The 23,577-nt window shown below is 55.4% G+C and overlaps 1 protein-coding gene across 5 annotated transcripts in view; it reads right to left on the reverse strand.

Annotated features, from left to right (window-relative positions):
* Nucleotides 1–2,155: 2,155 nt before the first annotated feature.
* The window catches only part of NRG2 (neuregulin 2), a 177,668-nt gene continuing 156,246 nt past the window's right edge, over nt 2,156–23,577 (reverse strand). Inside the window, exons 5-11 of one of the 5 annotated variants that reach the window (XM_008141512.3) lie at nt 18,059–18,117; nt 13,212–13,235; nt 9,486–9,588; nt 7,220–7,343; nt 6,745–6,872; nt 5,693–5,920; nt 2,156–3,001 (exon numbers count right to left, since the gene is read on the reverse strand). In XM_008141512.3, coding sequence (XP_008139734.2) covers nt 2,254–3,001; nt 5,693–5,920; nt 6,745–6,872; nt 7,220–7,343; nt 9,486–9,588; nt 13,212–13,235; nt 18,059–18,117 — 1,414 coding nt within the window. In that variant the 3' untranslated portion in view covers nt 2,156–2,253. Of the gene's footprint in view, nt 3,002–5,692; nt 5,921–6,744; nt 6,873–7,219; nt 7,344–9,485; nt 9,589–13,211; nt 13,236–18,058; nt 18,118–18,502; nt 18,580–23,577 lie in introns of all 5 variants that reach the window. The other 4 variants (XM_054717011.1, XM_054717012.1, XM_008141520.3 and 1 more) reach the window with 4 other exon arrangements.

Raw genomic sequence — 23,577 nt, forward strand, 5'->3', positions numbered from 1 at the left:
TTTAAGTCGAGGAAACTGCAGTCTAGAGCCGTGGTTGGCAAACTGTGGCTCGCGAGCCACATGCGGCTCTTTGGCCCCTTGAGTGTGGCTCTTCCACAAAATACCACGGCCTGGGCGAGTCTATTTTGAAGAAGAGGCGTTAGAAGAAGTTTAAGTTTAAAAAATTTGGCTCTCAAAAGAAATTTCAATCGTTGTACTGATGATATTTGGCTCTGTTGACTAATGAGTTTGCCGACCACTGGTCTAGAGAACTCACACAGATCGTGAGGGTGGAGGTGGAATCCGAGCTCAGGCCCTGCTGATATCTAGGTCCTCTCAATCGTAAGCCTCTCTGTCCCGCCCATCTGTAGGTCTCCCAACTGACCAGACACATCCTGAGGGCATTCACGCACATGTGCACAGAGTCAAACACCTGAGCAATTTGGATAGAAGACTTCCTCATGTTGGGCTGGAACAGAATGGCTCCTGGGGCTGGGCACTGGTTTAATAAATTAATCCATGAAGGCAAAGGCTTCTTAACCTTGGACCTTCCTCGGCCTTCTCCATGCCTGAAATTACGTATTCTTCATCAGGGATTGCGGGTTTAGACAAGCCCCAGTTCCGAGGGGTCTAGAGTTGGGAAAAGTGTAACACCCTGTGGGCTTACAAGCTGCAGCAGCTGTGGTCCTCCTGGCAGCTTAGGGTCTCCATTATCCACCGTGCATGTCCAGACTTTGCCTGTGACATGCCTGAAGCCCCAAGGGCCATCTTGCCTCAGCTGCCCCCGTGCCAACCCCACAATCCTTCCTTCCTCACCCACCATGGCCCGGAAGCTGTTGCCTCAGTAGGGCCCCTGTAGCTCCAGGGCAGGAACTGGGCCAGGGTTCTGAGGCTGAGCCTGAAGCCGAGGAATTTGCGTCAGCCCCTTGGCCAGGTTCCCCAGCCGCCAGGGGGATACCTTGTGAAAGTTCTCGAGGAGGGAGGAGTGCTGGAGCCTGCCCTGGGAGCTGGAGCCAGGGAGATTGGAGGCACCTGGCCCTCTCCAACTTCCACACCAACATCCATCCATCTCCACCCCAGGTCTGCATCCTCCGTCTGCCCTCCTCACCTGAGGGCTAGGCACACACAGTCAAACATGAGTTATTTCTGATTTTATTTATAATATAAAAATGTTCAAGTGTCAACAGTCAGGTGTTTGGACATTTCAGGGCAGGGTTCCCATTTTGTTTGGGATATTTTTTTAAACAATTACCTTTTGGACAAATTAGCAGTGGACCCAGTTTTCGGGGGTGAGGAGGACGGGGCTGGAGCGGGAGTAGAAGTCATAGGTGGGATGGAGGCTGGGAGTTGGACTGAGAAGGAAATGATGTTACTTTATTGCTAAAAGGGGGATCAAATACACTGTCGAGTGGCTCTTCTAGGTCCCAGCGTGACCATGCATCCAATCTAAAGAATCTGAAATGCAAAGAACATGCAGGCGTAAAATAGAAAAGACGACCTGTAAACGAAGGTGCTGCAGAGGACAAGGGGCGTCCTGGAGGCCATGGGGAGGAGGAGCCTCCAACGTCGGGGCCCTGGCAGAGCTGCCCCCTCCCTGGGGCGGGGACTGTTGGGAAGACCTGGTTCTCAGTGCCTCCTCCCTTAGCAGCTTTGAGGAGTGGGGAGGCCCCCGCCCCATTCAGGTTGCTGTCGCTGGGCCTTAGTCTCCCTCTTGACGTGACCTGACACCAAGGCTAGCTCCAAGCCTAGGATCCCGGGCCTTTCCCAGGGGATGCAGGACTCGAGATCTTGCAAGGGGGCCAAGGGCCCACCCATCACTGCTGCGCAACTCGGTCCCTCCCAACCCCTCAACCCTGCAGCCTCTTTCTACCTGCTTTCTCCCACGCGCACCAGCTCCGGATCCTACATCCCCCCACCCCCACCCCACAACCCAGACTCTTCTCCAGGAGCTCCAGATTAGCGTACAGCAAAAGGCACCACAATATAGGTTTCTATTAAAGAGTCAAAAAATTGGCCCATCTCTCTTTTTTTGTTGTTTCTTTTTTTTTTTTCCCGAAGCTGTAAATCAGGATGTTACATATAAATAGTTTCCCTATAAAAACGTCTTTGCCGTTAGCTAGTATTGTAAGACAATTTTTGCTAAAATGAAAATAAAACATTTTGTTATACCTTTTTCCTTTTATAGAAAATAAAAATATTTTTATTTCTTTTTTTTCCTCCTTTCTCCAGTTGGTGGTCGCCCTTCTCCTTAAAGACAGGGGAGGGAGGCGGGCCCTAGAGGGGCGCCGAGTCCTGCTTGGCCCGCGCGGGCCCGCGGCTGTGTCTGCTGCTGGCCTGCGTGCTGTGGCTCTCCAGGGAGTAGTAAGTCCTGCTGTCCGCCGCCCCGCACAGCGGCGGCGAGTCCGAGCGCAGCGCGTCGTGCGCCGCGCGCAGGCCGAGGAAGGGCGTGCTCTCGGCCGCCAGCGCCCCGTCCGCGTCGTCCGGGTCCTCGTCCGAGGCGGAGGCCGAGCCGCCTCCCGAGCCGCTGCTCAGTGACAGCGAGTCCCGCGCCGCGCGTGCGCGCTGCGCCGCCAGCCCGTTGAGGCGCGAACGGCGCCAGCGCCGGGGCCCCGCCGACGTCCTGCGGGACGCGCCACGAGCGCGCGGCGGCGGCGGAGGCGCGCACTCCTGCGTGGTCTCGTACTCGTCGTCCTCGGGGATGCGGAAGGGGCTGGCGGGCAGGCTGCCCAGGCTACCGCCCAGGCCGCAGGCGCCGCGCCGCGGCCCGGGCCCCCCCACGGGGTAGTAGTAGCTGTCGTAGCTGCGCTGCATGTCGGCGCCGGGCCCGGGCTCGGGGGGCGCCGGGTGCCGCAGGAGCGGCTGCTGCTCCGCCAGGCGGTAGCTGAAGGGCGCGGCTGGAGGGAGCGACACAGCGTGCGCCGAGTTGGGGGACGTGATCTCGAAAGTGGGCACCTGCGTGGCCAGCGAGTAGTGGAAGTCCACCGGGGAGAGGCGCGCGGGCGTGGTCAGGGCCGACACATACCTGCGGGGAGAGGGAGAGGCGTGGGCCCGGGCGGAACCTAGGAAAAGCAGAGGTCTTTCCGGAGACCACGCACACCTGCAAGAACTAAGGTGCTAATCATTAGTGACTTTAAGCACTTTCCTTAACCTTTCCCAGCCTTTTTCTTTATCTCTTAAGCGAGGATAACCACAGGTCCATAAATGTTTCAATGGGAACCCTGGATAAGCCTCCATAAATGGTCCTTTGTTACTTTGGGTCTGGGTCAGGCTCAGGCTAGGGCATTTGACATGTCAGATCTCATATAGTACATTAACTTTATAGGACCCAGTCCCTTATAACATACTAGAGGCCCAGTGCACGAAATTTGTGCATTGGGGGGTGGGGGTGGGGACTGTCCCTCAGCCCGGCCCTTACAGTCTGGGAGCCCTTGGGGGATGTCTGACTGATGGCTTAGGCCCGTGAGCACTGCTGTGCCTGGCTTCTGGCTGAGTGGTGCTCCCCCCTGTGGGAGCGCACTGACCACCAGGGGGAAGCTCCTGCATTGAGCATCTGCCCCCTGGTGGTTAGTGGGTGTCATAGTGATTGGTCTTTCTGCTGTTAGGTAGATTTGCATATTAGCCTTTTATTATATAGGATGAGACTGAGACTCAGAACCTTTACGTCACTCATGGTTCAACAGCCAGGAAGTGGTGGAGCTGGGATTTGAACAGAGACTAGGCAGGAACCAGAACTCATACTGCCCAATTGTAGAAGCCACTAGTTCCCATTCAGTCATCCCTGTGACTTGGACTCACTGTCCCTGCAGGGACAATTCATCCAATGGCTAATGGCTTCAGTAGGGGAATTATTATTATTTTTTATATTGAAACTAAAAGCTGCCTCAGGGAAGTGACTGCTCACACCTCAGATAGGATCCTCAGCCCAGAACTGACAGCTACCAAGACCCCACTGGAGTCTCTGCTTGGGGCTAAAGAATACCAGTTCCTCCAAAAGTTGGCCCTTGCTAATATCTCCCAGTCTGAATCCCAGACACTTCTCCCTTTTCTTTGTCCACACCCCCCTTGCTGAAGTTTATCAGCCTTTTGCTCAACATTTGTCCACCTCAGTATAAGGACCACCTACCTCCGTGTCTCTCTTCCAAACTGTAGAGCTGGCACCTCACTGCTCTCCAGAGTCCCCATTACTCTCTCAATCACCTGATTCCCCTCTCTCCCCTCTCCCATATGCACATCCAAATAACCACCAAGTTGTACTCATTCCCCCTCCCCTGGAGCCACCTTCCTCCCTGCTTCACCCTATCCTGGGCCTAGTTCACTCTGGCCATCCTCCCACCCCAGGGTCCTTTCTCCTTCACTCTATGCAGTCCCCAGGGCAAGTTTTTAAAGTCAAAGCTTTGCTTACCCATCCAAGGCCACCTCTAAGCAGAAGCCCAGGGCTATCAGCTATCCATCTGGCCTCAGCTTGCCTATTCAGGCCCAGCTCCTCTCTCCACAGCTCTCTCTGCTCCAAGTATCTCACTCACCAGCCATGTTCTGAAGTGCCTCGGCTAGAACAGCTCAAGATGTTCCCCTTGCCTGGCATGCTTTCTCCATTACGCTACCTCCCAACCATTAAGCAGGCCTATTGCTATTGATAACAACAGCTACACCTAGGGAGTACCAGCTCCATGCCAGGTAGGAGGCAAAGAGCTTTGTGCCCGGGATCTCTAGTGGCCGTCACAACCATGATGATGTTCCTGTTCTACAGCTGAGGAAACAAAGGCACAGCGGTGATCAACCTGCCCCAAATCACACAGTGGTGGAGCTGGGTCTTGGAGAACCTGGCTGCTACCCAGAGCCTGCAGTCACACTGGATTTCTCTGCCCTGATTGGGTGTCCTGTGCTTAGCACTTTCCACAGGCAGCTGTGAGCTTCAGTGGTTTGTGCCCATGGCTTGGAGCTCCTCGGGAGCAAGAACCATGTGGATCCCCACCGTGTGGACCCCCAGGCAGACCTGCCCAGCACAGGGGCAGCCTGGAGTAGGCTGAATTGAGAGGAGGAGAACATCTGCTCCTCTCCCTCCACTCCAGCCTGTAGTTCTGCTCTCCTGCCACTGACCCCACTCGCCAAGGGCCACTTGAGGGCTGAGCAAGAAGGGGGATGGCCCCTATGACTTCTGACTTGGAATCAGGGAGAAAGGAGTTGCCTGGTTCTCACTGCATCCATTGCTCGGGAACCCAATGATGTCATGATCCACGGGGCCTTGTTGGTACTGCCCGGGCCTGTGGCCATTCTTGGCTCATGCCCATCCTGCACTGGTCAGTCTCCTCACAGACAACCTCCCCTCCCCTCCTCCATTCTGCTCAATCTTAGTGTCTTTCTGTTCCTGCTGGGACACGGGCCTCTAGGTAATACCAGGGTAAGGCAATCATATGTTCTGGTGTGTTCGGGATCATCCCTGTTTGTTCCTGATGTTGCAGTGCAATTATTAACTCCCTCTTCTACTCTGAAAAGCGTCCTAGCAGGACAATTAAATTAGATTGTCACTGCACACCAGGGTTCACTGGCCCAGCTCTAGACCTAGTTTGTCATTAGCATGGTGATGAAACTGAGCAGATGAAAAACTGGGGATGAAGCTCTTTGGAATGTCTGTGAGGTGCTGTAAGGGTCAGCCCTGGTCAGTGGTGCCAGCTCTCTGGCCAAGGGGGGCATAGGTCACGGGGTAGGAACTGACCTCTCGCTGTGTGGAGAGTCACGCAGGGAGTCTATGGAGTCATGGTAAGGTGGCACAGTGGCCCTGCGCTGCTCTTCCAGGCTGTAGGCTGCTGCCCGCCGTGCTCGGGCCTCCACGCATGCTGGGCTGTTGCACTTGCTGGTACCCACTGATGACAGCATGATGCCCGACTGCGAGTCGGAGGTCAGGCTCTCAGAACGTTCCAGGCTCCATGTGTGGCTCTCATGCCTGAAGAAGCCAGGAATGGAGTGAGGTGGGGGTCAGGAAGGGGCAAGGCAGCACAGCAGATATGGTCCTAGGCCCCTCCCCGCCCTGGTTCTTCATTCCATCTCAGGCGCCCCTAGCTCACTGCCCTTCTCCACTCGGGGGTGATGTGTAGTATCACAAATGCCCCACCCCAACATAGGGAGAAGGAGGGCTGGGTCCTGTGGATGGATGAGCTGCAGCATGCACAGGCCTCTTCCCTTCCTCCCTGCAACCCTCCACCCCAGGCTCGGCTCTTCCACTGCCATGGACCAATCTCAGGAGCTCAGCCTCAGTGGCCAGTACAAGGGAGCCTGCCTCTGCCATGCTGGTGCCCAGGGAAGAACAGGGCCACGTTATTTCTGAGCTGTGTGAGCCTTTGTGCTTGTGTGGACAGTCTTCCCCACCTCTGGCCAAAAGGAGGCTAAGGTGGACTAGGTTCCTGTGGGCAAACCCAGGAGAGGGCATTTAATAGCTCTGGGCAGTTGAGTGAGTTGTCACTTTATGCCAGAGAAAGTGGTGCTAATGAGGTCCACGCAGAACTAAACGTTAGGTGGGAGAGCAGCGCCGCCGCTGTTCCTCTGGGGCTGGTTTAGGAAGAGGGAATCTGGTCCCCTGAATGTCTGGATGAACGTTGGCCTTGGGTTCTGATTTGGAGCCCCCACCCCCATTCAGAGGGACCCTCAATACAGAGCCTGGCTGGGATTTCTGTGTGTGCCAGGCAGGTGTGTGATGCATGGGTCCTCGCTGTCTGCGGGTGCAGGTACAGGAGTCTGCACGTCCCCCGTGGGGACCTTGGTGGTGCGCACCTGTGGCTGGAAGTGGGTGTGGCTGTGGAGCAGTGGTGAGACGGAGAACAGGAGTGGCTCCCGGAGAAGGTGGTCTCGGTTTCCCTTCGGATGACGTGGTCTGTGGCTGGCACGTTCTTGGAGATATACTGGAACAGAGAGTTGGGCAGGAATTAGTGACAGGTGGCCACGTTGGCCCTCCTTTCTGGTGGGAATGGGGAAGTGAGGCACTAAACTCCAGGTCTGGGGGGAGGGGCTTGTCCACTGGATCAGTGACTTGGTGTTGGGGCAGCAATGGCCCCTGCAAATCAACCCCACCTGTCTCTTCTTAAAGAAGTGGGCAAAGTGAGGCCAGTCAGCCTGGAGGGGTAAGACAGGCTAGCAAGCAAGGCTGAGCATGGGAGGGGCTGGCTGCTGCCCTGGTTCATCCTTTAGGGGCTCCAGAAGGCTGGCTGTACAGCGAGGGCTCAGAGGGAGACCTGGGAATACCACTCACATCTGCCATCTGGATCTCCTCGGGGTCCAGCCGGGGGTGGCTGGGCCCATTGGCCAGGCTCCGGTTCTGATGGGCTGGACACATGTTCTGCCGGAGGTGGTTGTGCACCTGCTTCCGCTGTTTTCTGCACAGGGGAAGGGTGCGTTGGCCTGGCATGCCCCCACACAATGTGTGAACACCCCATCACTGCCCCTCCAGGGGGACTAGTCTCCTCTCCTGCCCTGCTCAGGCTGCCCTCAGCCAGGACCCTCCAGTTTGTCCCCGACACCATCACCATCACCACCAGCCTGAATTCAGCAGGACCCGAGCGTAGTGGTAATAAGTTTTGGCTCTGCTGAGAGAGTAGAACTCCACTACTTTCTAGCTGTGTAAACCTGGGCAAGTTACTGAAATTCTCCTTGTTCCACTTTCCTCATCTGTAAAATGGGGTGATCATTTACCCATCCCAAACACCCCTGAGGATTAAGAGTAGATAAAATCTTCAAGCACAGCGGTGGCCCACTCATCCATGCATTAACACATTTAGTATTTATTGGCTTTTTACTATGTGCCAGATGCTATTTTGGAGCAGGGGAGACAGACACGGTCCCTGCCCTCATAGAGCTTGCAGATCAGTAGGGCAGGCCAATGATAAACATATAAACAAAAACATGAACAAGATACTTTCAGCAAAGTGTTACAAAGAAAATAAGAGTGCGGTGGTCAGGGAGTAGAGGCCTGTGGGGCTACTTCACTTTGGTATACAGTAAGTGCTCATTCCATTTGTGTGATAATCAACCAGTCTAATCATGTCACTCCCGTTTAGAACCCTTCCTTGGCCCTCAGGTCCCGTTTCTCTCCCCAGCTCTGTCTCTCACTGGCCACTTCCCACCCCAGCTTGTTGCAACCTTGGAGGGCTTGTTTCTGACCCTCCACTATGCCTGCCCTCTCTGGCCTCTGGGCCTTTACACATACTATTATACCCAACAGGAGCACATTCTCTTTCTCTTCACCTGCTAACTCCTGCTCATCTCTCAGGCCCAGCCTAAATGCTCCCCCAGGGAAACCCTTCCTGCCCCCCAGCTGAGTTGAAATGTGTCCTGTGACACTGGACCTCCTGCTTAGGGCACTGGCCATGTTCCTGGTGCAGGGCTTGGTGTCTGCAAAGTATTGAATAAAAGTTTCTTGAGAAAATGAGGAAGTATAGTGGGGGTTAGAACAGGGGGCTTACTTTCCCCCCACTTTGTGACCTCAATTTTCCTATTTGGGCCCAGTCTCCCCCTCCCTGAGTCCCTCCATGCCTCCCTCTGACCTTTCTGGTCCTGGACTCATCCAGCACAAGGCTGGCAGGGCCTTAGATCCCATATAAGCGTAGCAGGGTCCAAGACCCAGGGGCTCAGTCCCCCAAATGGTGGCTATGCCCAGACTCTTGCTCTGCAGATAAGAATGTGACAGACGTGTCATTTTCCTGCATTACATCACTCTACACTTTTGTTGGCTCCCATTACCTGCAGGGTAAACCCAGCCTCCCTAGATGGGCATTCAAGGCCTTATGGTGCCATCTGGGTTCCAGCTGTTTTATCTTGACCCCAGTCCTTTGCACCAACTGGTCTGGTTGCTGGTTGCCAGTCCTGCGTCTGCTCCAGGAACAGAGCTGACCCTCTCCTGCATTTGGCTTTAGCTTGCACTGACCACTGGCACTGCCCTTCTCTTCCCCTTGCCCTGAGGTTCTGCCCCCACCTTCCCTCTGCCCAGGGGTGGCCCAACCCAACTTCCTCTGTGTTCTTGCCTGGACTGCTCCCAGGTGGGACCAGGCACTGCCTTGTGAGATCTCTTTTTACCATGGGACTGTAGCCTTCCTCTCTGCACTTCCCCACCCCCCAAAACTGCCTAATGTGTGCCTGTGTGACAGGGCAGATGCTCCCTCATAGCATCTTCTGAGGTACATCCGAGGATCATTGCTATTTTATAGAGGAGGACTTGGAGAGATTCATCAATTTGCTCAGGAAAATGGCAGAGCTGGATTCTAACCCAGATCCGTCCTCTTACAATGCTGGTGCTCACGACCGTTGCTGTTCAGTCCTCTGAGGCCTGTCTCCCCCATCTCTGTTCCTGCCTCTTGGCCTAGCCCTTCGGCCCCACAGGAACTGCAGAGGGCAGCTGGGGGATGAAGGTGGGAATGGGGTAGGCCAGGCACCATGGGTGGGGGGAGGAGAGCCTGGCCTCACAAAGCTGTCTGTGAGCCCAGCCCTGGCCTGGCCAGCCCGGCTCAGAGCCCGGCACTCACTTGGTCTTGCAGTAGGCGACCACGCAGACGATGCCCACAACAAGCAGAGCCACGCAGATGCCAGTGATAGTCAGGACCCTCTTCTGGTACAGCTCCTCGGCTTCTGCAGAGGCAGGGAACATGAGGGAGCCGGGCAGGAGGCGGACCTGTGGTGACAGCGGCGCAGACACCCCCGCCCCCAAAGCCTTGCGCTCTCTCCAGCTCAGGTCCTGGCCAGCTCCTGTCCCTCCTTCCCTCCCCAGCAATCTCCCACCTGCCCCCCCACAACATTGCCTTCTGCTCCCCAGAACTCCACCCACCCGTGGATCTGGGCACAAGTGACTATGCCCATATTCACCTTCCCAAACCCCACACCCTGCCCGAGGCACGTGAGTGGAAAATGCAGGGGGATGAGGGGATGGAGGCGAAGTCCCAAGGCCACAGAGGAGGGCAACCCAGCTTGGCCAGCAACCCTGCCCTGTCCCATTATGACCTTGATGGGCCGGGGAAGCTGTTTTTAATGGTGGCAAACATGGCAACCCTGGGCAGAGGCCTGGCCTGCTACTGCAGCTTCTCTACGAAGATGGAGAGTGGTTTGCTCTGGGCTGGTGATAGGACCTCTGACCCAGAGGCTGGACAGAGCAGACCAGGCCCACGGGGAAAGGCCTTCGTCCACCCTTGCAGCCAGGTCAGGGCTGCAGCCCTGCCTGTGCCGGCCCTCCCCATCTGTGGCTGTGAGAAGGCCACCAGGGGCAGCACAGCCCGTGCTTCAGGACAGTCCTCATGCTCCAGGTCCAGCCCCACCCTTTCTGAGCGGCTGAGCGAGGCCAGGCCTCAGAAAGACCCGACTAGCTCCTCCACCTCCCACTCCTTGGTGGAGCACCCTCTACCCTTCTAGAACAGAGAAAGCAGGAGGAAGGAAAGGGAAAAGGTGACAGTACCAGCCATAGTCAAGGCATATAGCCTAGACACCCCGCCTGCCCCACCCGCACCTACTGGCTGGCCCTTCCACATTGCTCCTCTCCTGCCAGCACGGGGATAAGTGAAGGCTGGCCCCGAGGGCCTTGGAGGGACCCTGGGAAATTTCCCTAAGCCCTCGGGCTTGCTGCACCTCCTGTGGCAAAGGTATACCCATCTGCAGACACCTGGGAGCAAACCCTCTCGGCACACATACCTGTGGGACCATGCCTATCTGAGACACAGACAGACCCTCTTCACAAAGATGCATTCACACACATCCAGAGCAGCACATATGGACACGCACACGCATGTGCACGTGCAATCATGTCTGCCTACACACAACCATCTCGGGGCTCTGTGGTCGGTGTCCTGCCTTCAGTTGTCATCACCGTCCATCCCTCAGTCCTCTCCAGTCAGACACCTGTCCCCGTCACTCCTCTGAAGCCACCCTGGTCATGGTCACTGACAGCCTCTCAGCTGGCTCCCCTGCTGGGCCCACTCTGGTTCGCTCCAGGGTTGCCTCCCCCGTCACCGGCTCGGCTCTGCCACAGTTGCTGCTGCCTCCTCTTCTGTGCGGGCTGCGGTGCGGAAGGGCCCAGAGCTCTCAGGCTCCTTTTTTCTCTCCACCTGCCCGCTCTCCCTTTGTGATCTCACCCAGACTTTAAATGCCATCTGTATGCAGCCAACTCTCAAGTTTTTATCTCCTGCGCTGACTTCTCCCTGAGCTCCAGACTCCTACACCCAAGGGCATGGCCCGGCACAAGCACTGATCCCCCATCTCCCCAAACCTGCTCCCTGCTCTTGCCATCTCTTCAGTGGAAACCGCACCTTTCTCGTTTCTCAGGCCCCAAATCATCCCAGATCACTCCCTGCCTTCCCACCTACACTGGCACCCAATCCATCAGCAAGTCCTCAGCTCTGCCTCCCAAGTAGATGCCGGACCTGACCACTCCTCACCATTTCCACTGCTCCCAGCTTAGTCGAAGACGATGCCATCTCTCACCTGGACAGCTGACTGGTTTCTCTGCTTCCACTCCTCTCCGCCTCTCCCCCAAGCCAATCTATTCTCCAGCCAAAAGCCATACTGATCTACAGCCGTAAAGCACTTTACTTCTCACAATGGTTTTCACTGCAACTTAAATACTGCTCAAAGCCGTACCATGGCCTGTGAGGCCCCAGGTTACCTGGCTCCACTCTTCCTCTTAGCTCTCACCTGTGGGCCTCTTCCCCATGTCCGCTATGCTCGAGTCGCTGGCAGTCTTGTGTCCATTGCACGAGGCCCTCTCCTCCTGACTTGCTATGGCCCTGCCTCAGACATTCTCCCCCAGTTGTTTGCAGGGCTGGCTACTTTTCATGTCATTAAATGCCACCTCATTGGACAAGCCTTCCCTGACCACTTAGCTAAAGTAGTTCCCACCCCAGCGAGGCGCTATCCCATTATCTTATTTTCTGGATAGCACTTAGCACTCCTGATAGCTTTCCAGTTTGTCTTACTGTCTGTCTCATCCTGTGAATCTGAGCACCAGAAAGGTAGGGACCCCATGCCAGATCGCCAGACTCTGGCAAATTCCGGAGTCAGCAGATGCTTGTTGAGTTGGAGAGTGAAGGAGTGCACAGACGGCTGTGACAGACACACATTTACGTATCTCACACCTCCGGACCCTCACCATTCCAACTGCACACACTCAACCCTTAACACCAAGGTATCCACTGCCCCCTTCCAGGTACTCACATCCTGCACTGAGAGACCTAACAGATATAAACACGTGCACCCTCCGCAACACACACATGCGACCCTATAGATTCACCCCTGGGCACCCCTACAGAGTCACCCCATGCACTCTGCCACCACCACACACATTGTCCAGACTCAGTCTCTCTCCTCCCCACCCGTCACAGTCAACAGACAGGCACACTATCACACACAGACTTTTAGCTTTAGCTTCTACTGAGAACAGCTGATAGGGGTTGGGTGGTGGGGACACCGGGGCCTCCCCAAACCTGCCACCAGAACAGCCTTTTCATGACAGTAGGCTTCACACCACATCTGAAATCTGACAGCACAGAAGCCTTAGCCCCTCTGAGCCCACCCTCCCCACCTTCTCTCCTGCTATAAAACATCTGGGCACTTGCAGGGTGGAGCCTCCCAACCCAAGCCAGAGAGCTGGACAGACCGACCCTCAAAGCCCCTTCCCATCCGAGGTGTCTTCCAGGAGCCAGAACACATGAGTGGGAGGGAAGTTAGCTTCTCCACTGGGGGCAGGAGGGCAGGCTCTAGGGGCTGGCCCAGCCCAGACCCTTGCTTACAGATGAACACGCGTGCCATTGTGGGGGCAGATCATGGAGGGAGTGACAGCCTCAAGCAGATGGCAAAGCCTGGCAGACCCAGGGCAGAGGGCAGAGAGGAGAAGCAATGGAGATGGAAGTGGGAGAAGGAAGGGGGATTAAGGTTAAGTGGAAAGTGCTGCCTTTCTTCACAACTCTCCAAACCAAGATGCGTGGCTTCCGGACTCCGGCTCTCCTACCGATCAGCCCCAGGCAAAGGGATGCTACCATATACTGGGGCCACAGTGTGTCTCCCAGGGTGCCCTGCTTTTCATGAGCTTCTCATCTCCCCCAGATTAAAGTAGTTTATGATTGGACATCTTGATGGGGCCAGAGGAGAATTTTGGATTCATCCTTTTCCCATGTTTTGGAAAGGAAGCCAAACATCCAGCACACACGGTGTCAGAGGCTGTGGAGAGGGGCTGTGTGGACGGGATGTAGTGATAAATGAAGGCTCCATACCCTTTAGTTCAAATCCAAGGTGCTCTGGCAGTGCAGAAGAGAGGAGGGTCAGAGAGGGGAAGGGATGGAGGGAGAGATACAGAGATAGATGGGGGAGGGGGAGGGTGAGGAAGGGAGAGAGAGAGAGAAAGAGAGAGAGAGAAACGTTGGTCAGGACTCTTCAGACACCAGCAGCCAGCCTGTGAGGTGAAAGCAGGTTAGTGGTGTCCCCTCCCAGCTTCCTGAGCCCTTTCCCTGGCACCCCATCCCCAAGAGCCCCCGAAGGGGTGGAGAGAGGAAATGTTAGGCTCGGCAGGCAGGGCAGGTTCTTTAGAGATGAGCTGTGGGGTTAGTACCTGGTGAGAGGCAGTTGGCACGTGTCCCCGAGGAGGAGAGCTGAGGGGGGACGGGGGTCCAAAGAGTCTGCATTCTCCCCCTCCCAGCGGCAGCACCAGGCCTGGGCACTCTCAAGTCCCTCCAGGAAACAGCTTGCTCCGCCCCAGCTCCTCCACGGAGCTCGCTTTTCTGTTCAGAATGACGGGTGGGCGGGGCTCCCAGACTGGCCCCTGTCTCTGTCCTGCCCCCAGGCTCAGCTGGCTGCCCATCTACCCGGAGCCCGTGCACTTACACTCAGAACTTGTGGGGAGTAGGAGTGGGGAGAGGAGGAGGCTCCAGGTGGCAGGTCACTTCTCCACTTGGCACCCCAACACCCTAGAAGCCTACAGGGGCTGGGCCTCAGGGTCCGAGCCTGATTTCACAACTTAGCAAAGCAAACGGTAACTCTGAGAGAGACAAGTGGGTTCGCTTGTGGAACACCTGTGCCCCTTAAGTGGCGAGCCAACTGCATTCTTTAAAGTGGGATCATATTGCAAATGTGCAACATACCATACAAGGGTTAGGTCAGAGAGCCCGGCCTAAGGTGTGATCCCAAGCATAGCCAGTCTATCTAGCTCGCAGTCTCTTATCTGTCAAATGGGGGTTAGGCCTGACCCTGGCATATCTGGGTAGTTTGCAACCTGGCTGTGCTTCAGAATCCTCCAGACCACTGAAATCAGGGTCTGGGGTGGGAGCCCAGAAATCCCAACAGCGTTTTTGAAAAGCTCACCTAACTATTCTCATGTTACAGCCAATTCCTTGTCTGCAGGCCTCGAGGCTCAGTTTTACCTCTAATTTGCTGCGTGGATGTGGGCAAGTCATAATCTTTGCTCATCTGTCAAAAGTGCCTGCACCCAGTGAGGGGTCAGATGTGAGAAGGTCAGGACAGCATGAGGCTCAGCACAGGTGCAGGGCCCACACCATGGCCTCCCCACATGCACTCAGTAAGCGCAGGTAGATCAGGGAGCGGGTGAACTTGTGTGTTGATGTTCTCATTCCCTGTAGAGGAAGGAGAGCACGGAAGGAAGTCCTGTGCATGTCCATCCCTGGATCTCTTTCTGCTTCCTCATAGGGATTCCAGAGGGTTCTATAGTTGGAAAAGGGCAGGAGATCAGGGTGGCTCTGAGCCAGGGACCAAGATCGTTCTGACCAAAAGAGGCTCGAGGGTCCTGAGCCCTGACCCCCCAGTTCCATGCAGAGACCTTAGCCCTGAAGCCCGAGCCCCAGCCCTTGCAAACATGAGCCCTCCTGTCCACCCCTGTTAGATGCGAGGTTGGGCGTGACCTCAACTGTGGTTTCTTTGCAGTCCTTTTCTTACTGCTTGGAGTGAGAGTCACCATAAGCACAGTGAGCCCACGCCTCTCCCGGGGCTAAGGAGACAGTACTCAGAGTCCTTGGGGGCAACTTTCCCTGAGTGGTTAAACCTCTGGCCCCAGGGGCCTTTCAGGCAGCTTGAGAGAGCTCACAGTCTAGATAACCAGCCATGCCTCCTAAGAGAGAACAGCCTAGCTTGACCAGAGCACCTGGGACACTAAGAAGACTGGTCCCTAGAGCTGGCCTGGCCTCCAGTCTCTTGGGGCTAAACCATGGCTATTCCTGTCCACTGGGTCTCTGGGAAGGCCTGACTAGCTAGTCCTAAGGGCAATGACCACCTGGAGAAGGGAGCAGGGCTCCCAAAGCCGTTTTGGAGTTTTCTTCTGCTCCACTCCTCTAGGAACCCAGTGGTAGCAATAACAGCAGCTTCCGGGTCTCCTGACTGTCCTCTCCTTTGAGTCAAAGGCCAGTACTGTTTAGGATGGACCAGTGGTGGCTGGTGATGTCACTGAGGGCTTGGCCAGTCACTAGGAAGGCAGTCCTGCTTCCCTCTCACTGGGTATGAATTCTGGGGGCCTGTGGCTATATAGCCTAGCCCCAGCAAAGAAAAACGGTCTCCCACTTTTCGTGTTCACTGGCTGCCACTCAGACAAGAAAAGTGGCAACACTGAGTCACAGACAGGTCCTATGGAGTAGAAATTTCATATTGATCAGTAACCATGGCAACCTAGTGCTAGCGTTCCAATAGGGCCAGGCTTAATAGGCAATATGCAAAGTCCTCATCCTGGGCATGTCCTATGATGCACAGTCACAGGGACCTGGACAAAGAGGCCATGATGTGGGCTCCAGAGCACATGCTTGTGTGTTTGTTCATATGTCTGCAGGTGAGTGTGCTCTTTTACCTGGGGTTGATATATATATAGATGCACAGTTTTGACTCTTGGGAAGTGGAGGGGCTATCAGTAGAAGAAGAGAAGCTTCAACGTGCTATTGTGACCAGAGGCTCTGATTCTGTGGCTTCTGCAAGAAGTAACCTAGTCTCGAGGCTCTGTGCAGACAGACACTGCGCTCAGGATGTGCCGGAAGTCAGCCTCCAGGGGGCTGATGCTGGCCCTGCTGCCTAAACTGCACTCAAACAGCCATGGCAGGCTCTCTGCTAAGCCCTTCACATACATCATTTCATCCTAACAGCAACCCTACAGGCAGAACTGTTAGTACCCCATTTTACAGATACCAAAACAAGCGCAGAGAGGTTAGGTGAGGCCCCAGAACTAGCAAGCTCAGCAGCTGGCATTTTTATTCAGGTCTATCTGAAACCAAAGCCTGAACACTTAAACTAGCACCACCCACTACCTTTTTAATAATGATCTGGTCGAGCACTGCATGAAGTGCTCTGGGCAAAGTGCTTGAAGAGTATAAATCCTTTACCCAAAGCCAGCAAGGTAACAGCAGCGATCCCGATAACTCTAGGCAGGAAGGCCTGGGGCTGCATTTCCAGGCTCTTTTCTGAGCTCCTGAGACTTTGCTGACCCTCCCAGCAGATCTGAGCTGAAAGCTGAGGCAGCCCAGCTGGCAGAGAAGCTTGGCCAGTGGCCGAGTTCCGGAGGCTCCGCTGCTCTGATTCAGGACGGGCTGGGACTCCCTGTCCCGAACAGTCCCATAAGCCAGGGAGGCTCTGGACCTAAAGGTGAAAAGGAATAGGCCTCACTGCCTCTCTCCCTGGTGCTCAGCCTCTGCCTGGCTGCTCTGCCCCTCCCGAGGGCCCGCCCCCCACCCGCCACCCCCGCCGCCCTAAGGCCCTCCAATGCGCTGGATCTGACTCTGCAATTCTTCCTGGAGCTTGGGCTCTAGAGAATTCTGTTGGGCCACATGCCCTGCCCACAGGCTCTGCTCTTATCCCCATGGCCTTCCTCTCTGACCTCCAACTGGAGGAGCTTGGGGCGAGTGCTGCCTCCCACACTCTATTAAGATAGCTGACCATCTGGGCCGACCAGCCCTTACCTCCCTGGGGCCTCTACTTTCCTCTCCAAGACTTGGCTTCCAGGCTCCTAGAAGGGGAGGGAGAAGGTAGCATATTCTAGGCTCTTGTGCTGTGGCTTGAGGACCCAAACCCCCTTTTTCCAAGGGCTATCTCAATAGCCTCCTGGGTCCTTCCCTCAGCCTCTTGAACTTTAGCTGCCCATGTCCAGGCCCATCACTGTGGTTCCTAAATCCTCCTGGGACCCCACTGTCCTCCCTGGAGAGGAGGGGGAGCAAGCAGGGGCCTATGTACTAGGAGGATGTCCTGCTTGCAGGCCAACAGACCACCAGACCCCAAACACAGAGTCCATGGCCAGCCTGTGGCTTTTTGCTCTGCTTCACCTCCACCTGGTGGTACTTGAAGGGAACTGCTCCCAGCTCCAAATAAAACCACAATATGGCCTCATCCTTAAGCCACAGGGCTGGCATTTTTTTTTTTTTTTCCCCAGCAAACCATGTACACCAGAAAGCTCCAATCTCAGAAGTGGAAGAATGGAAAGGAATGAACACCTGGATGGGGACTCAGACCAGAGAGGGCCTGGAGGGAATCACCAGTTCTCTCCCTTCTATCATTTAGCATCTGCTTCAACCGCCCACCCCGTCCCGTAGCCACGTAAATGTCTCCCATCTCTGGTTAACATGGAAATTATTGCCATGGAACCTGTTCTCCCTCAACCCCCCTTCTCCACACCCCGAAAACCAAACCAAAACCAACTCTGGCCTGACCCGACGACAGGCTTTCCGAGGACGCGCTTCTGTCAGGCACACCAGCACACACGTGCACACACTCACTGCGCGGCCCCATAGGCAGCCTGACCTCAAACAGGCCTTCGGAAGCAGGTGAGGGCTCTGCAAATGCTTCTTCCTAAGCTGGCCAGGCTGCCCCGCCTCAGATGCGGTGAGGAGGCCTGAGCGGGGCTCCGGCCAGCTGCAGGGAGAAGTTGGCATTACTGCGAACAGGCAGTAGAGCGATGTAGAGGTGGGGGTGGCAGGGGTGTATGGGTCTCCTCCGCACAGGATTCTTGTGAGCACTGAAGATTGAGAGGAGCCCAGGGCACCCCTGTGTCCTCCCCTAGTCTTGCTCAGCAAGGCCCCACCCCTCCCACAGGGGGAGACTGTCAGTCACCAGGGAAGAAAGGAAATAGAAGAAAGAGACATACTGGAGAAGTTGACCATTGCGAACTGCTGACACCTGTCCCCGGTGTATCCCACAGGACACCTACCAAAAGAAAGAAAACCAGAAAGAGAGAGCCAGGATAGCAAGACACAGGCATTGCAACACCCTGGCACGGCTCCTGCCCATGCCAGCTGGGTTCCTTGCCAACGTTACCATTTGTACTGGCCTTGCCACTATGCCCCTTACCTGTAGCCCTGAACCTTAAACCCAAGGATTAGGCCAAAAATGAAAAACAAAGCAAAACAAAACAAAACGAAAAGAACTAACAAACCAAAATACAGAAAAGAAAAGAGAAACAAAACAAAACAGCCAAAGATCAAAACAACCAACACCCCTGGCCCTACGCCCTACGTCAGGGGGAGGGGGGGGGACTGCACCCGGAAGCTTTCTAAGGAGCAGGGACTCGTGTTTGTATCTTCAAACATACTTTGCTTAGGATCTGGCATGTACAATCGCAAAGGCAGTTTCTCCAAACATCTCTGTCCGAAGAATCCGTTTGGACATCTGGAGAAGGAAAAGGGGAAAAATCACAGAACAAACTGGCATCATCCGCGAGGCTCAGGTTAGAAATCAAAGTGCACAGTGATGAATGAGAAAACCAAGTCGGGCGCTGGGGCACACTTATCGCAAAAGGGGCTGGAGTCAGGGCTGGGTGGAGGGCTCGGAAATCTCCTTCAAAATCTCTCTATTAGATGTGGCTCCGTAGGTGGTGGGGAGGGGAGGGGGCGGGGAGGAGGATGATACAGGGAAGCAGGGTGGGGAAACTGGGAACTTACTGCCTGATTGTCCTAATGGTCCTTGAGACTTTCCTTCTGCCCTGCCTGGGCCCCAGGAAGCTGGAAGTGCAGCCCCTTAGTGCCAGGCAGTCAGCAGGCAGGGTGCTGGGAGTCTTCTGGAATACCAAGATGGGAGCCATTTCTTCTAGGCCCTACCAAAGGGTTCTCTCCAGAGCTCTGGGCAGGTTTTCTCATCCGTGAAACAGCTCCACAAAGCTCAGAGGAGAACCCCAGAATGCTGTTCCCAGACTGGGTACTCATGACAAAAGGGGCCTGGAGATACCTCCTCTCTTCTCTTGAAGAGGGTTCTATGGCCAAATAAGTTTAGGAGATCCATCCCCACGCTTCCCTGTAGAGCCGCAGTGCACGCCGGCATATGAAAGGCTATGCAAAATTTTGTAGGAGGAAAGAACTGAATTCTCCAGTATGTCCCAAATTTATTTGACCATGGAAGTCTTTTTTTGAGGAATCCTTGTAACCCTGTTTGGGGAAGGCTGCCCTAGAGTAGTCTGCATGCGGAAGCGTGCTGGGGAACAGGTGAGGCTAGAGAAGAGCCAGAATTACCAGCATCCCAAAGCTGGCCTGCCAAGGACAGGGGCAGGGCATCTGGCCTCGGGTGGCAAGTACTAGGATGGGAGCTGGAGTAGGCTCCCTGGGGACCCTGAAGCCTGTTCCACATCGGGAGCCTACTGGCTGCCTGGCACACCTGCCTTTTCCCCAGGACCTGCTCCTCCATTCTTACTTGGCTCTGGTGGGTACTCATTCTCCCATGTTGCCTCCTCTATAGCTGCAAAGCACCACCCACTCCCAGCTCCGTGACCTTGCCCTTCCTCCCAGGTGTACTTCCTTCTGCTCTTTGGCTGCCACTCTCCCCTCAAGTGAGTCCCTGTCTTGCAGATTTCTGGGAGACATGCCCAGCCCTGTACTCTCTTCTGAACCGCAACGAGGCCAGATACCTCAGGGAGGCTTACAGACAGGGCCAGACTAACCCTCAAACCCTACTCAGAGGTGGGTCTATGCTGCCTCGCCTCTTCTTCCTTAGGAAATTAGGTCAGCCCATCACCAGGGTCTCCTCAATAATAGGTCACTGTTCAACATTAATCAAGAGGTGAGTGTACTCTCCCTCTTAGCATTCTAGTGTATACAAATCATCAGTAGCCTCTTAAGCGTATAGGTGGGAGGTGGTGGCCATTGGCTGTGGTAGATACTCATGAAAACCCTGTGGCCCTCAGTCTGGCCTGGAGGATTGGGAGTGGATGGTGAGCAGGTAGCAGAGTTTCTCTGGGCCCTGACATCGTCTCCCTCTGGGAGGCAGGAGGCTGGTCCCTGCAGTGGGGGCAGTGTGTGTGCAGGTATACCTGGCCAATGGGCGGGGGTGGCTGGCTGGAAAGTGTGTCTGGAGGAAGTGGGAGGGGGGGGGCTGTAAGTGAAATTGACGTACACTCATCCTGTTGAACAGGGTGGCTTAGAGGAGCAGGCTACCCCCTTGTCAATACCTCCTTCTCTGACCCTTGGCCCTCATCCTCAACCATTCAGCCCAGGCAAATGGAGGTCTTGGCTAAGGCTAAGGCTACGGCTTTCCAACAAGCTCCAGTCAGGCTCAGCTCTTCTTCCTCAGCTCTCAGAAACTGGTGTCCACTTGGGATGGGGACTTAAGGGGGAGTAGTGATTTTTTAAGCAGCAGCACCTTTGGGGGTGGAGGATAAAGACCCAGGGACTTGCCCAAATGACTTTTGGAATTCGCAAAGGAACAAGAAAGATATGTTGGACTGTGTCCAATGTCTGCGATTAGCCCGGCTCCTGGAGACAGGGAAAACCTGTGTGTGTGTGTGTGTGTGTGTGTGTGTGTGTGTGTGTGTGTGTGTTATAGAGACAATGGGAGGGGGTGCAGGGGCAGGAAGAAGCAAGGGGGACATTTATTCCCAATACCGGGAGAATTTGGGGTTACTGTGCCAGGGATGCTGTCCCTGGGATGCTCTTGGAGACCAATGATAACAGCATATCCCTATGTCCCTGATCCCACACTCAGCCTGGACTAACCCAACTGTATCCTCACATCTTTTGTGGCCGCTGAGTTGCACAGCTCAAGGTGGTGCTGTGGACATGGTCTGCAGCATGAACATGCCCCCGGAGCTGTGCAATATGGTTCTAACCTTCCTGCCCTGGGAAAGTGTGCTCCCCGCTGGCAGTGGGGGAGATGGGCACAGCGTGGAGCCGGGAGGACTGACACCATGCTGTTCTTTGGGCACTGGCTCCTTGGTGGTGGTGGTGGTGGGCGGGGGAGGCGGGCTCCTGGACACTTCCGTTCTCTTTAGCCTTGCCTATTGAGGGTGAACTGCATCTAGGAGGCTGGGTTTCCCTAGAGAAGGTTCTGGGACTGAGCCTACAGCCTTCCTACCCTGCACCCAAGACCAGGTAGCAGGGTCTAGCTATTGTAGCCTATCACCCAGGAGGGTCTGAACTCAGTGCAAGTGGCTAGCTAGTAGCTCCCACTCCAACAGGGACTGACCTGGCACAGAAGCACAGGGGACAGATTAGAAGGAACGGCAGGTAGCAGCCTTCCTAGTCCTTCCTCCCAAATCATCCACTATGACTACGGGAAGGTCTGTGCCCAGGACCGGAGAAGAGCAGGGGTGAGAGAGGGGCAGAGAGGAGAGCCCTCGGGCTATCTCTAGGGTGACAGAGAGGTTGGGACGCTGCCTCCCTGTTTTCCCACCCCAGCTCCCTGGCCTCAGTTTCTCCTTTTTGGTAGCCTGGGGATAATGCCATGTGTGCTGCCCTCACCCAGGGGAGGGGGAGGATGAAGGATGAGGGTGCGCCCCGGCCCTGGAGGGAGGGAAGGGGCTCTGGCCTCATGAGGGGTGGGGTGGCGATGTGGAGAGGATGAGCAGGCACATGGGTATGGGATGGGGGAAATCACCTGAACATGGGGTGGGGGAGCAGAAGGAATGGGGGATGAGCTGATGGGAAAGGGAGGCATGCCGCTGGTATGTGCACAGGGCTGGAAAGAGTCTTGTTCTGTCATCATCCCCTGAACCAGTCCCCAAGAGTCACGCACCAACCGTGCTCTACAAAACACGAAGAGAAGAGGAGAAAGCAGCAAGAGGAAGTGCAGAGGCCCCTGTCTGGCCCAGACAGGAGACAGTCCCCTTGATTTGGACCCCCCATTTTCCAATCCCCCTAAGTTTTCTTTTTGAGAACAAAATTCAGTATCAGTGACACTGTTTCTTTTGGCTTTGAATTCCACAAAAACAGGAGCGGGGAGTGTGCCTGTTTCCAACACTCCCTGCAGGGCTCTGAACCAATACACAACAACAAGGGTCAGAAAACCAGGAAGGAAAACGGATTTTTATAGAAACTGGAATGAAACTGACCAGTCTAGTTTCATTATCCAAGCTAAGCGGAAATGCAAAAAAATCAAAATAAAAAGTAAACAAACAGCACAAATGGTAAGACGTGAGTCCCATTTCCTGAGTTCTCTCCTTTTTATTCCATTCAGGTGTCTTCAGGAACCCCAAGAGGCCTGCCCCCCTCCCCTCCCAGCCTACCCACCCCCAGAGTGGCCTCTGGGCTCTGCCCGGCCCCCTCCCCCCTGTCCTTCTCCAGCACAGCTCTGAGGACCTGCTTTCCTGGCGAAATCCCCGCCAGGGATGCCCCTCTCCCTTGAGGGCTCAGGGAGTCAGGGAAGTGGGTTCCAGGGCAGGTTGAGATGGGGAGATGGTGATTCTGGGTACCAAGTTCAAGCGCTAAGCAGTGACCCCAGTTGTCCTGGTGGGGAGGGGAAACAGGACATTATCTTCACAATGGCTCAGGCTCCTGCCCTCTATTCCTCTCAGATGGAGCTGGGTGGGACCCAGAGGGTCCTAAAGGGTACAGCCTTGATGGCAGGACCCTCTGGAACCCATTAGCCCATCCTTCTCCTTCCCACACTAAACTCTCTAGTGCTGGAGTCCTGGGCCCCAAAGCCCTCCTCAGCCCCAGCACCTGCCCTGGGGGTGCTGAAACCTTCCCTACCTGGAGCCAGGGCTGACTTCAGTGCCATTTCTGGAACCTTTCAAGACTCTAGGGTCCAATGGGCGAAGGAAGAGAAGGCTGGTGTGTGTGTACTGGGGGGAGGGTGGTAAGCAGGGAGGGCACAAGGCTAGGCTGTCTCTGGGAGGTTTTCCAGAACCCTCTGAATTTCTGTAGGTCTATTCCCAAGAGCTCAGAGCATTATCAAGGCCAGAATGCTCCCCAGGGTCTGCAGAACGAACGTGGCAGCCTCTTAGAGGCAGAGTGAGGGAAAGGATGAGGGGCTGAGTCTGGGCTGGGAACTTCCCTGGGGGACCTGCGGTTGCCTTTGGGACTGTCCCCTAAGATTCAGGATGGGGGAGACGGGAAGGGGAGGGCAGCAGGTGAAGGGTGGAACCAGGGAGGAAGCCAGCAAAGGAGGCCAGCTGAGGTGAGAGGCACAGATCTGCCTGGCAGCCCAGGCCAAGCTAGCCCAGCCCTGTGGGAGAGTGTGAAGGAGGCATAACCCTCTGTTATCTCTTTGTGTGTGGGGGGTGGTCTTTGAAAGTCCCGGGCTAGGGCTGTAGCCAGGAGGGAGAACAGGAGAGCTGAGGAATGCTGAATCTGACTTGTCTGTGGGGAGGGCAAATGCCTCTCTCTGAATCTCCATCAATACTCTGGTGGCCTTTGCCCAGATGCCATGGGAATGGGGCAGCTTTGGCACCTTGCCTTGGGC

This window comes from Eptesicus fuscus, chromosome 6 (assembly GCF_027574615.1).
Source record: "Eptesicus fuscus isolate TK198812 chromosome 6, DD_ASM_mEF_20220401, whole genome shotgun sequence".
In the NCBI taxonomy this organism is placed as follows: domain Eukaryota; kingdom Metazoa; phylum Chordata; class Mammalia; order Chiroptera; family Vespertilionidae; genus Eptesicus; species Eptesicus fuscus.